The 14507-nt window shown below is 34.9% G+C and overlaps 1 protein-coding gene across 1 annotated transcript; it reads right to left on the reverse strand.

Moving 5' to 3' along the window:
- Nucleotides 1-10218: 10218 nt before the first annotated feature.
- Nucleotides 10219-11365, reverse strand: LOC143580247 (uncharacterized). The gene is made up of 3 exons (XM_077063334.1): nucleotides 11236-11365; nucleotides 10692-11158; nucleotides 10219-10251 (listed from the first exon to the last, which is right to left on the reverse strand). The coding sequence occupies exons 1-3, from the start codon at nucleotides 11363-11365 to the stop codon at nucleotides 10219-10221; spliced, it is 630 nt and encodes a 209-aa protein (XP_076919449.1).
- Nucleotides 11366-14507: the final 3142 nt, after the last annotated feature.

Genomic DNA, 14507 nt, shown 5'->3' on the forward strand with positions numbered 1-14507 from the left:
AAAAATGCGATTTCACCGGAAAAACGGGTTTTAGCTCGTTTTTCACCGTTTTTCGTCCCGTTCAATCCAGATCTTAGCTAGGGTGACTCCTAAGCTCATCATAGGTTCGGTTTATACCCGAATCCACCCGGATCTCATGACTTAAACGGTTTAACGGTGTCGGCTCGTCGTTTCATGATTATATCTAACGGATTTAAGCTCAAACAATAAAATATTATCATTACCTTGGGTCGGTTCTCGGTTTCCTTCTTGATATCGGTTTAGAGAGAGAGAGAACTAGAGAGAGAATCTTAAGTGTGTGTTTTGGATGGTGTAAGGGATATGTGTAAATGAATTAAATGGAGGATTAAGGGTATATATATTTTTGATCATGGGCTTAAGCCCATGGTCTTTCCTTCATTCCTCCATAACCCAAGTCCATAACCCATATCCATTTACCCAACACAAGTCCATCTCGTATTCTATTCAACTAAACCGATAACGACCCGCTATAAAATAAACGAACTTTATTTTATTAATATAACCGAAAGTAGGATGTTACAATGTTGGCCGATCCTTTTCTTTTATTTAAGCTTGTTTAGTTTTCTTGTTCTCTACATCAAAAACCCTACATGTGCGTCTCTCTATTTATATGCATTCTTGTATTTGTACAAGTGAGAGGCAGGGTAATCATAAATCATGGTTGGAACCCGTAGATGTAGATAACACACCGTAATTGAATCACAAAAAATTCTGGTGTGCTCGTGTTTTACTTTTCTACGGTTATTGTGAAAACCAAATCTCTAACGGTATATGTGATGCATAAAATATGAAAACTTAAAAGTAATGATGCCATAAGTTAGTATTATAATTTAATTAGGGCATGGTTTAAAACATTTTAACTGACTATAGAACTGAATTTGTTGGTATTTATTTTGTTTGTCAAGAATCAAAATCTTATTAGAGTTTCAAAAAAAACTTTGAGAGAATTACTTATATCACCCCCCCCCCCCTAAACTTGCATATTTCCCAAGGCGAAAATCCAAAAACTTTGTAATACATAATGTGCAATCTAATATGGTTCCAGAATAAATCCAAATTTGAGAAAAAAAACTTACGTAAACAAATCATTCAAAAGTCGGGTCGCATAATAAGTTCTGATAATTAACCGAATCAAAACCAAAAAAATAAACATGGGTGCCGATTTTCTTATTTTTTTTTTTATCTTTTTTGAAACACTGGAATATTATATAATTTTACAAAATGATCCAATTACAATATAGAGATAAGTAAACGAGCAACAAGCTACACCGCAACCCACTTTAAAATGATTTAGCCACATATGGCGAATAAATCATAAGACGACAAAATCATACTAAAAACAAAACAAGAGATAAAAACTTACTAAACCAACAAAATAAGTTATGAAAAAAAGCAACCTCCTAAATTTTTTTACTTTTCTTTCTTTTTTTTTCCACCCAAATTTTCTTTAATGGCCGTCCTTTTAATTTAAACTTGCAAGTAGAGGTGAACAAAACGGTTAACCGGTTAACCGTTAACCGGTTTTTTTTAATCGGTTTTTTTTAATACCCTAACCAGTTAGACCGGTAAATCGGTTGATTAGTAACCGGTTTTGACCGTTAGAAGCGGTTTGACCGGTTAGGCCGGCCGGTTAACCGGTTAATAACCGGTTTTTTATTAAATAATAGTTAAAAATATCGGTTAACCGGTTCGGTTAACTGGTTTATAACCAGTTTTGAAATCAGAAATACAAACCGGTTACTAACCGGTGGTTAGGATCGGTTAGTAACCGGTTAGGATTGGACCGGTTACTAACCGGTTACAAAATCTGTTAGAAATCGGTTAAATTTAAATTTCAACTTTCTTTTTGTTCGCCATTTAAATTTAAATCCCAGCCCAGTAGCCCACAACCTTCTTTTGTTTATGCGCCTGTACTCTGTTCTCAACATTTAATCCCAGCCCACAGCCTTTCAAGTGTCAACCAATTACCAAATGTTGGCCCAGAGTAATTATATTAGCATTCATAACCCATAGGCCATAACTAAGCCGATTAAATTTCATTTCCAGTTGCTGACATCATCACCGTTCATCATCAGATTTTCTTTTGGACCGAGCTTTAATATAAACTTTTTATCACATATCATATGTTCATTTTTAGCATAGCTTACTCGTTAGCTCTTAAAACCGCATGAACATCTAAAACCCATGTTGATCTCATGATCCTTACCATCTGCGTGAATTGATTAAAGACGGCCTGTTTTGGTTCTCATGTCTAGATTTTTTTGTCCATCGTCGCAATATCATAACTTTGTCTTCTCTAATCTTTTCAATTATTTCCACACACCCATTGCTGTCTCTCGCAAGTCAAAACTGCTCCACACCTAAAAAAACAATAAAAAGAATTTAAAGTAGGCCATGTTCCAGTGTTCCACTAAAACATGTGTTAGCATAAAATAATGAGATGATATGGTAAGTTTTAATGTACCACTATATGGGCCACTAAGATCACACCACGTGTCTTGTACATGTACTGAGTTTTTGGCCCTGGACACGAGTATTCGATAACCAAGCACGTTTTGTAAGTTGGTGAGGTATTGCTAAATATTCTTTTTCTTCTGATAATTATGAAAGTGACAACTCAATTTTCATATGTTGTCTCTGCTCACAACTTGTTACTTTACAATGCACGCGTACACGGTGATGTATATAGGAGTATATGTAATTATTTAGCATATTAATATATTTACATGCTCATTTCATTTTCATCTATATAATCACTTTATTACCAATATTTAATTACCACATATTATTACTTTTTAGTCCTCTAGTTTTTTTTAAAACAATTTTATTTAAGGAAAAAGAGTTAAACCTTTTCAATCTTTCATAGAAAATGATTACACCTATAACCTTATTCGAGTTCAAAATGGATTTAAGATGCGACTAAAATATAACGTGTTCATGGCGCGCGCATGTTAAACTGCTCACGAGTCAAACCGAGCCGAGCCAGGGTAAAGCTTGAACTCATATTGTTTACAAATCACCCGGGCCTAGCTACTTGTTTGCAACCGAGTTTCGTTCTACGTGGACAACCGTAACTCAACATGATGATTACATGGAGTCTCGATTCAACCTGTTGATTCTTTGTGGGAAGAACTCTATAATATTATGAAAAGAGCTAGAACCTTAAATAAAATGAAAATCTTAACAAAATAAGTAGACTCAACATTTCAATATTAAAACAAGTTACACTATCAAATGTATAACACAATTAAACTAGTCTTCAGATAAAGTTATGCATACAGCATAATACAAAAGTATTTTTGCTAATGTTTAACAAATTGCTAATATTTAGCAAAGCTATTTGAACATATTATATGTATTATTTTCCCCATGACCCTTTTGTTGGTTCAAATCACCTCACTAACTTTTATTATTAGTATAAACTTACCATAATATAACGTGGTTCTTGATTATTGGTATAAATGGAATAAATGGATATAAGTTAGTTGTTTTCTCCGTGTCTAACATTAAGTTTACATAGAACGTGCATTCTATGTTGTTCCAAATTAGATTATCTTCTATTTATGTCTTTATAGCTAGATAACGTGCATTATTCGCCGAAAGAATGATTATTGCTAACATTATATAAATTCCACAATTGATTTTATAAATATTCTATGAAACTAAAGTACAAAACTAATAATTGGATGACTGGTACAGACACCCTTATTTTTCTTATATAATACTTTATGCATAAAATGAGATTAGAAAATTAAATATCTATTGAAAAAGACAACATTGTTGTGAAAATTAAATCAGTAAAACAGTCATCTTAGTGAATTTCTTTTCATTTATTTTGATCTGCTAATTATATGTGTTTGGACTCCTTTGACGATCGGTTGATTCATCTAAATTGTCAATTAACATTATTTATTTTTCTTAAAACCATTATTACTTTGACAAATGTCACCAAATATAAACACACTTATGACTTTGGTACGTTTCAGTAATTATTATTATTATTATTATTATTATTATTATTTTAAATCTTATTTAGCAACTAAAGCTTTTTAGGGCTATATGGCTATATCACCCTTTAAATAACACTAAACATATTTTTCGGTTAGACTTTTATAATGTTTAAAATGAAAAATAAACTACAAGATGGTTTAACATATGTTTTTATGTGTGACTTTGTTATGAAAATGCATCATTTACTTTTGTTACTTTGTACATACTTTATTATTTTCTTTAATTTTACTCTTTGATTTTCATATTTTAATTTTACTCTTTGATTGCTATGTTTTCTCGCTTCCACTAAATTGTATTCTAGTAAAGATTATACTCAATATAATAAAAATCATATCAATGTTTGGGTCGCAAAGGAGCTAAGCCGTTTGTAAACCACACTTGAGATTGGATCGATAAAAAACTCTAAGGAGCCGAGCTTTTTCAAGCTCGAGCCGCAAATAATCATTTAGTTATAGATCCCAAACTTGAGCCTTGTGTATTTTTAAGATGTACCCTTTTTAAGAACTCTATGTATTAATTTCATACTACACAACCAAACGAGCTCAAGCCAAACTTTGGCATGTAAGGTTATTCTCAAATTATATAAAGATAATTAAAAACATATATAAATTAATTAATTAATAATAAACGAGCCATGTCTGACCTTTTAAAAAATGAGTCACATGCCACGCTCAAACGCACGTAAGTTAAAAAGAGCCTCGCTCAAGCCATCATAAGTTAAAACGAGCTGGACTCGAGCCCGATCAAACTCAGACTCAATTCATTTACACCCCTAAATTAAACTAGCTAACATTTCATAATCTACCAAAATAGCTAGTCAAAACATATAATAATCATTAAATAAGTATATACGAATACAATTACTAAAAGGGAAATTCCCAAGGTGCATTTTTAAAAGAGACGTCAAAAACGTTCTTACTTTTTTCTAATATTCTAAAAAGATCCATTTAAAACCCGTCGTGTTATGAACCAAATCCGTCTTCGCATATAAGTTTTGTTTGAGTCAATAAAAAGTTTCAAATCCGTCTTCGTAAGCAAGTTTTGTTCAAATTCGTTTTCGACGATCAAACTTAGTTATTAATTTTCATTAATATTTAATTATTATAATTAATTTCACTTATATTTAGTTTTCTTTTAAACTTTTAAAATATAAGGTATTACAAAAGTTCGCATACACCGTTGACAAATGCTTATTTTTGTCTACGTGCCAACATAAATTTTACTTAAAATCGAGTCAGGTCAAATTTATATCGAGTTATGAGACATTGAGACGGGTCAAGTTTTGACCTGACTGTATTTTGAGTAAAATTTATATTGCCACGTAGATAAAAATAAGCATGTCTCAACAGCATACTCCAAATTTTGTAAATCTTTATATTTAAAAAGTTATTAAAGAAAATTATTATAAATAAATATAAAATAACTAAGTTTGGTAATTCAAGATGGATTTCGATCAAAACTTGTCGGCGAAGACGAATTTCAAACACTTTTGATTGACTCAAACAAAGCTCGTCTGTAAAAACGAATTTGGTTCAAAATTTGTCTTCAACAACGAGTTTTAAATAGATCTTATAGAAATATTAAAAATATAAAGATGTTTTGGAACTCTTTTTCTTCAAAAATATACTTATAGAAATTTTCTCTTAGACCATGTGTAGTAGACAATAAAATGGTTGAAATTTGGACAAGAACACCGCTCATAGGCAACAAAAGGGCGATATAGGGGTGGGGTAGGGAGGCGACATACATTTGTCGTCTACTTGTATTATGGATATGCTGACGTAGCGATCAATTATAGGTGAGAGCAATTTTTAGACTACAACACCGCTTCATGGGCTACATATTGCCTCCTTCTCCTTTAACCGTATGTAAAAAAAACCCTCTTATTTAAAGTAGTATTTATTTAAGCTTTCTAAAGTAGTATTTATTTAAGGGAAATCCCAAAATAGCCCATTTTTAGATATTGTTTTCAAGTTTATCCTTCATAATTCAATTTTCCAATTTTAGCCCTTTGCTATCTCGTCGCCGACGACATGATAGCGAAAACCGACGATGCGTTAGCGAAACAAATAGAATAACGACACGTGTCCAACGACTCACATGTGTTATTGTTATCTCGTCTCCGCGATGTGTTCTTCGGCCCAGACGATGTGTTCTTGTTAACGAAGTCAACGACTCACATCGCCGGTGACTTGTTAGGCATAACGTAGGGTTGACGACGCGTTATGTTACTAACGTAGGGTAGCGGCAATGCGTTATCACTAACGTAGTGTCCCGGCGTCATGTTATGTAACCTAACATGTCGTTTCAGCATATTGTGTCCCCAGGTCCGTTTAGAATTGAACTCCCGCCCAACCTTTCAACTTCCACCAGCCCATATTACCTTTATCCCCTGGTAAAACCTACGTATGCCACTCTCCTTTTTACCCAAAAAAGGTTCCAGCTCCAATGGATTTGAATCACGATATGGATCTCCATGAGAAACATGATACCAATGATGAGTCTGATCCTGATATGGAGCCTGATTCGGACCTTGAATCGGAACAAGAATTGGAGCATGAATGTGAGCAAGAAACAGATAAGGTATGCAAACCCTAACTTTTTTTTATTACTGAACCAGAATTATGTGTTAAACCCGTTAAACCCTAAATTGTAATATAAAATCCCTAACTTAGTTTTTTAAATTATGCCACTTAATGCAGTTGATCCTTCACACTAGAATTGTATGGGCTGATCTGGATGTGGTTAAGTCAGTCCTAAAACGTAACGAAGATGCAAAAAAATGTTGGGAGGAACAATGTTTTTTCTGAATGGCTACTAAACTCGAGACCACCCACCTCGATGCCCCGTTAATGCACGCTTTTTTTACTCGTCAATCAGATTCTACATTTGATCCTCAATATGACGGGATATATTAAGATGTCGTTGTGGGACAAGGTCCTATTCGTTTTGGTCCTAGAGAGTTTTCATGCATAACAGGTTTTACATTTGGTGACAATCCTTATGTGATTGACGGTGGTATTCAGTTTTTGCGAAGAATTGGTATTAAAGAAGACACCATTAGAATTTCAACAATAAAGTCCTTCTTAAAATCTAAAAAAGAAAAGAAATTAAAAACGGATGATGTTGTTCGTTTATGTTTACTACTTATCTTATATTCTATATTTTTGGGTGTTGAAAAAAAAAGTAGTTGATCCGGAACACCTACACTTAGTAGCGAGCTTTGAACAGTGGAATTGTTACCATTGGGGTGTACCAATATGGAATAGACTATACAAGAGTATATACAATTGTGTGTCTAGAAGAGAAAAGATCAAAAACGGAAAACCATTATTATCCTATGCAGCGGTGGGTTTGTTTTTGCCTTTAAGGTTAGTTTTATTTTTTTAAGTTAATAGTTAATTAATGTTTAAACATGTGGCTATCAAATGTTTATTTACTATTGTAGATATGGATCTTTGATTGTCTCCCATACATTTTAAAAAAACAATGTACATATTTTGAAAAAATTCCCAGATGTTTTGGGTGGACACAAGCCAGTGGATTTAGATCAGTCACGGTTTGTAAAATTTTGACAGAGTCCATGGTATGTATTTTAATTAAGATAGCCTAATATTTATGAAGAAATCCATCTAACATTTAAGTTTTTTTTTACCTTAAAGGAACCATATCTGCCACGATCGTTAAGGTTTACCAAAGAAGAGGAAAGTTGTGTTTGGTTCATGGACACGTGTAAGTATCTTGATGATAAGCTAAACCGAAGATTGTCAAAGATGAAAGACGAATTTACCGATAACCAAACCGCCTTTCAAGCTAACCTCTCCAATTTTCAGCATGTCTTATCTGGCCACGAACCGAACCAAAACAATGAGACCGGCTTCTCTTTGAACCTACACAATCAAACCGACTTTCCTTGAACCTGAACAACCAAACAGTATTCGAAGCTAACCGTTTACCAACGAACCAAATCGGCTTTCAAGGGGGATGCAACGACATTCCGGTGAACAAAACAGGCTTTCAATGTAACCCCACAGGCTTTCAAGCAAACCAATCCGGGTTTCAATCCGGTTATGTCTTTACTGATGCCAGTTTTGATCTTAATAATGCCGGTTTTGACCTTAACCAAGGTAACTTTGAACTTAACCAATGTAACACTAATTCTGGTTTTGAAGCTAAGCATCCAGAGCAAGTAGCCAACAGCCAGAAAAAGAACGACTTTTGTGAGCAGTTTGATTCAGTTTCCAGCGATTAATGATATCTATGATCAACTTGCCAAGATCATAAGACACCTAGATATGCAAGACCAGAACAGTGAAAAGCATCATCTTGAGATTTGCAAAGCTTTCAGTGTAAGATTTCATATTTGTTATTGCAAATCATCTTCAAATTGTTTAATTGTATTGTCCTACGTTCATTATTTTATTTCTTATTGAATAACACAGAGGTTAAGCGTGAATACAAATGAAGATAAAACAAGTAACAAGAAAGCTGAAGAGAATACAGACGAAGGTAAATCAAGTAACAAGAACCTTGAAGAAGTTAAGGATGTTCAGGTAAATAATAATTATCTGTTATAATAATTTTATATGATTTAATATATAAATGTATAAGGGTTTGGTTCATTTTAGGTTGACGTAAATATGGATGACCTGTGTTTTGATTTCAATACTCCTCTTGTTGATGATTTGGACGTTGTTGAAGTATCGCCAGTAGTAAGCAACTCATTTTGAATACACAACTTTGTTAGTCAAATTTTTTGTAATTATAACGTCCTTAAATATTAATAGCTTCCACCTGAATATCAACGTCCAAAAAGAAACCGAAAACCATCTAGGGCGTTAATAACCCCTTACGAATCCATTAGAAGTGGTTTCAAGAAAAAAGAAAAAGTGAAAAATGGTGAAAGGGAGTTTTCTGAAGAGCTTATAAAGGATCTAGGCAAGAAAAAGAATTTTTATATTTACACATCCATTGACTCGGGGTTAGCTTTGGATAATGATTTTTGGAACGTGTTGATTGGTGAAACCAAAAATGGTTGGTTGGAGACCTTCGCAAGTATTTGAAGTTTATTTTATTAAGTTAATTTTTTGTTCACTAATGTCTGTTTAATTTGTTAATTATGGACAGCATATGAAGTTATGGATTTATATTATGTTACTTGAAAGACCACCACAATCGAATTGGACAATCTTGTCCCCTGAGTGGTTATCGCTGTTGAAAGAGCAAAAAGAAATGCATCCAGAATTTGTCAATGGTAAAATGCCCCCCTTTCCAACACTTGAGTCCGTTGAAAAGGCAAGTAATGCAATTTTTTAAGTTTGATTTTAATGTTTTACTCGCTCTATAGAGCAACTTATATTATCTAACTGTTAATAAACTGTTTACTTTTGTAATTGTAGTTTTATATACCCATCAATGTTAGTGATCTCCATTGGCTACTGGCCTGTATTGATATGCGTAATTGGACGATGACCGTCTATGATAAGTATAAATCGTTTTAACTCTATTTTGAACATTGTGTATTATTTTTTAAAAACAGTGCAATTTAATTTGGTCTCTCTTTTTAAAACAGTTACCCAACATTCGTGGCAAAAGAGAGGGATTTATTGTGTGACTATCTAGATGCAAACTTTCCAATATGAGTGGCGTGTCAAGGGTATGTTATGGGAAAAACATACAGGGAGCCCCCATTTGAACGAATATATCCAGAAAAAGTTCCTCATCAATCCCCACCTTTAGGCGATTGTGGCGTCTGGTTGTGCTTGTTCTTTAGAGCGTTTGACAAAAAAAACAACCCCTATTTGTAGAGGAAGAAGATACGGCCGTTGTTGCTATGGCGTTTCGTTGGAAGTTTCCTGCGATTTTGTATGCAAACAAAGTTTGGGAAATGGACCGACCTAAAAAGCCGAAGTTGGATGTTTAATTTTTATTATTTCAAGTTGGACTGTTGTGTTTAATGTCTTATTGTTGACTCATTTTTTTGGTTAGGAAGCTGAGCATTTAATATGCTTTTTAAAACTTAGCTGAACATTTATTATGCTTTGAAAGTTTTTTGATAATAGAATTTATTGTTTATTGATAATAGAATGCTTTGAAAGTTATTATGCTTTGAAAGTTTATCTATAAATATGCAGCTTCCTCATTTTTAAACACACACCCTTGTAACACATTTCACTTCTAAAATGACTAATGAATATAATTCACAACCCATTGAGAGAACTGCAAGTTTCATGTCAATTAGACTTAAAAGTCAAACTATTTGATTCATAGTGTCAAAACTATAATTATTCAACTCATTGACTCAAAAGTCAATAACCAAGCACTCTATAGAAATATGGTCATCCAAACAGAAAGCCACATGTCAGTGAAAGCCATATATTAGATGTTGAAAACCAAAAAAAAAATGAAAAAACAATAAAACATGAAACATAATTTTAAATTAATAAACTACAATAAGACTGTTAATCAAAAGATAAAGTTACATTCAATCTAAAACCCGTTTAAATCGAAAGTAAGAACATTGTTCGATGCTTGAATGGTGGAGCATGAGGGGTGATCAAGAAGATTGTCTGTGTTGCGCTGTGGATTAGATTTTCGAACCTTCAAAGGACGGGATACCTGAGATGGAAGCAGCGCGGTACATTTATTCCGTTTATGACCTGTTGCATGACATCGAGTACAGGTTGGAGGGCTGTTTCCTCCCCACGAGACGGAATACGTTTGTTTTCTCTGGGCCGACCCGCTTGTCTTCTATCCATATGCGGAGGGAGTAAAGGAGTAAAATCATCCGGCACAACCCATTCGGATTCATTTGATACAGGATTTATCGGCTCTGAATAAGAGGCAACGAGGATATCTTTTTTATAATAGTCCATTGCCCAGTGACTACAATCACTTTGTCTCAAATGCTTGCAAACAGCAATAACATGACCACATGGTAAACCCGACGCCTGCCATTTGCGACAACGACATGTTCGGTTCAACAAATCAACTATACATCGTGCACCACCATCATGGACATTATAACGGTACTGGTCTATGCCCGTAACCCTCCACGTTCTACATTTATGTCTTTTCCGGGATGTTCTGCTTTCGGCCCATGCGGAAAGTAAATGATTACTTTTTGCTGTATAAAAATATTCCAAAGGTTAATTAATTTAATTTACAATGCTTGTTTTTTATATGAAATTCAATTATGCATACCTGCATCTTGTCTCCTTTCATAATACCATCTTCTTTGTAGGTCGATGAAGTAATCCGTTAGTTTGGAGATCGGATATTTTCTTTCATCTACTGACAAGGCGTTTATAGACTCTGCACTATTTGATGTCATTAAATTATAACGCCGAATAGGACAATGTGCCCTGGCCCATTTCCCAAAACCGAGATTTGTTAAGGTAGGCCTAACAGACGGACGTTTTGCACAAAGTAACTTGAAATGTCGATTAAAATCGCTGGAAGTATAAGCTTTACACGTTGCCTAGTATAGACGTTGCTCAAGCTTCCCCTTCAATCGAAGATTAACCAACAAATGTCGACAACAAGAATACTTTCGACATGAACTTTCCCTCTCCAAGCTTGTTTGTAGGATAAATCGACCATAAATATTTGACCAACAATTATCATAATGTCCTTTCCTTTAATGCTACGTGAGTTGTCGTTAATCAGATAATGCAATTACCGACAACTTTTTTATTTGCGTTGCGATTATGAGGGAATGTTTGCGTTTTAGAACAAGTGTGAGTGTCATTAAAAAATGACACATAAAAAGCTTCAGTGTCCTTGACGTTACGTGACCGCAAAAGCCACGCACAACCTTCCGAATTACAACAAACATCAAATCGTTGTTTAGAAGATCTACTAGTTTTAAACTCAAAGCCATCTGTTAGTGCCATCATTCCAAGTTCCAACTGTAATGCTTCTTTGCTCATAAATACTTTGTTTAAAATTGGATTGGCAGACAAGCATGCTTCAGGCTCTTTTGATTTTGAAGAACCTTCAAAAAGTAATGCTTGGTGATGTTGATGAACAAAACGATCTTCTGAAAATCCAGCAACGAAAGAAGGTTCAAGGTTACAATCTTTTTTTTCTTCATGGCCTAAAAATCCACCAACATACATGATTCATAGGGTGAATCAAAAGGTATGTTCAGATCCGGAATTAATAAAGACTCCTTTTCAACCGGAAAAAGATCGTTGGAAGAAATAGGATCTAATTTCAACTTACCTTTATCATCTTGAACAACATACACATAAGCTACTGAATTCTTTGATTTTTCTACATGTTTAAAAAAACGACATTTCATAGTCGTCTTCTATATCAATAGGGTACAGGTCTGTTGAGAGCATATAAGATAATCTGGAAATATAGGTAAAATTAAACCAAAGTTTAATATATTTCATCAGATCTAAATACCTCATGTTAGATCTTAGAGTTACACCGTGTCGTTTACAATCAAATGGAAGGTACTCACAAGTTCCTTTTCTAAATTCCTAGTTGCCACCATAACAAACTACAATGTTATCAACTTCCATTTTTTAAGTGAAGATGTTTTAGTGCTAGAGAATCAAAAAATATGGTCTCTAATCTAAGTAAATAACCATATACTCTAAATGTAGGTGCTTAACGATATGTTTGTGGTGAAGAGGAAATGGCACGATGCATTAGGGGACAACAAAGGGGTTAGGCGATGCATTAGTGGATACCAAGGGTTCGGCGATGCGTTAGTGATAACGCATCGCTGCTACCCTACGTTAGTAACATAATGCGTCGTCAACCCTACGCTATACCTAAGAAGTCGCCGGCGATGTGAGTCGTTGACTTCGTTAACAAGAACACATCGTCTAGGCCGAAGAACACATCGCGGAGATGAGATAACAATAACACATGTGAGTCGTTGGACACGTGTCGTTATTCTATTTGTTTCGCTAACGCATCGTCGGTTTTCGCTATCATGTCGTCGGCGACGAGATAGCAAATGGCTAAAATTGGAAAATTGAATTGTGGAGGATAAACTTGGAAACAATAACTAAAAATGGGGTATTTTGGGAATTTTCCCTTTATTCCCCTCTGTAAGGCCCCGTCACTGGTAGCCCTACTTTGGTGTTGGATTTACTCATAAACGCAGTTCTAAATATCAGAGTTACTTAAAACTTTACGCGGAATATAACTTCAACCAATATATATTACAAAACTGTCAAATCTTGTCTTAACGAACATTCAGATTTATTTAAACATAAAACATAGTCTTTGAAAACATCGTAACATTTCCTTCAAGATGCCAGTATCTTCGATTCCATGCCATGTGTCTTCAATCATGCGAGCTGCCTCAACCTATTTGCCTGCGTGCATACTAAAAGTCAACTACGCTGAGTGAGTTCTAGTTAATCAGGTAACATACAATACATTCACATATGCACCCGAAGGTACATGCCTTCCTACTATCTTACATACTTACATACTTACGTACTTCCATTCTTTTTTTCACAATAACATACATACTTTCATTCATACGCATACATTTAAAGAGCCTTCCGCCCTATAACCTTCGCCGATATTATTAGATTCGGTTCCCTACACTCGCCGAAATTATTAGGGTCGGTTCCCTACATTCGCCGACATTATTAGGGTCGGTTCCCTACATTCGCCGACATTATTAGGGTCGGTTCCCTTGTTCTATCTATACCTTTCGTATCCTTCTATCCATTCATAATTATAAATTTCATACGTCCATACATCATCTATACATCATGTACATGTCAATCATATCTATATACTATCCCTTGACGGCACATGCAATATCCGAAGACCGTTCATGCATCGTCAAGCATTCATTCATACATAAATCATATAAGGTATACACTTACCAGTTAAGGTAAGTGTATTAACTAATCACATCGAGTATGCACACAGCCCCGAAAACATAACAAGGAAATGGGGCTAGAAACTCACCTGAATGCGGTTACGTTCACCGTTTATCGTAATCCCTTTCTTGAGCTGTGCACGGCTAACTGTATAATATATATATCTTTGTTAATTAACCGTCTAACTAATTAATGTGGGCTTCCTAAGTTGGGCTCGTTATTTATTTTAAATAGTCACAGGGGCTTAAGCTGGTGGGCTGAGTTAAGTCAGGCCCAACAACCCTTTACAGTTTATGGGTTCAGCTGGGTTCAGGCCCAAGCCCAAAATGGGTGGCCGAGAACTCCCAACAGAGAACCAGCGAGTTGGCCGAGAACTTCGTTCCTGACCGAGAACCTGTGTTCTTGGCCGAGAACACATGGTTACCGAAATCGATGGTTGACCGAGAACTCTACTAGGCCGAAAACTCATGCTGACCGAATTCTCGCGTTGACCGAGAACCACGAGGTTTGACCATGGATTCTCCTCCTTGGCCGAAAACCCCCAGCTCAGTTCATCCTTCTATCCTTTTTCATTCCTAACAGCCCCGTAACATGTTCTATGGTTCATATTAT

Source organism: Bidens hawaiensis, unplaced genomic scaffold (genome assembly GCF_021521415.1).
Source record: "Bidens hawaiensis isolate Kalapana, Puna unplaced genomic scaffold, B.hawaiensis_p1.1 tig00030286_1, whole genome shotgun sequence".
NCBI lineage: Eukaryota > Viridiplantae > Streptophyta > Magnoliopsida > Asterales > Asteraceae > Bidens > Bidens hawaiensis.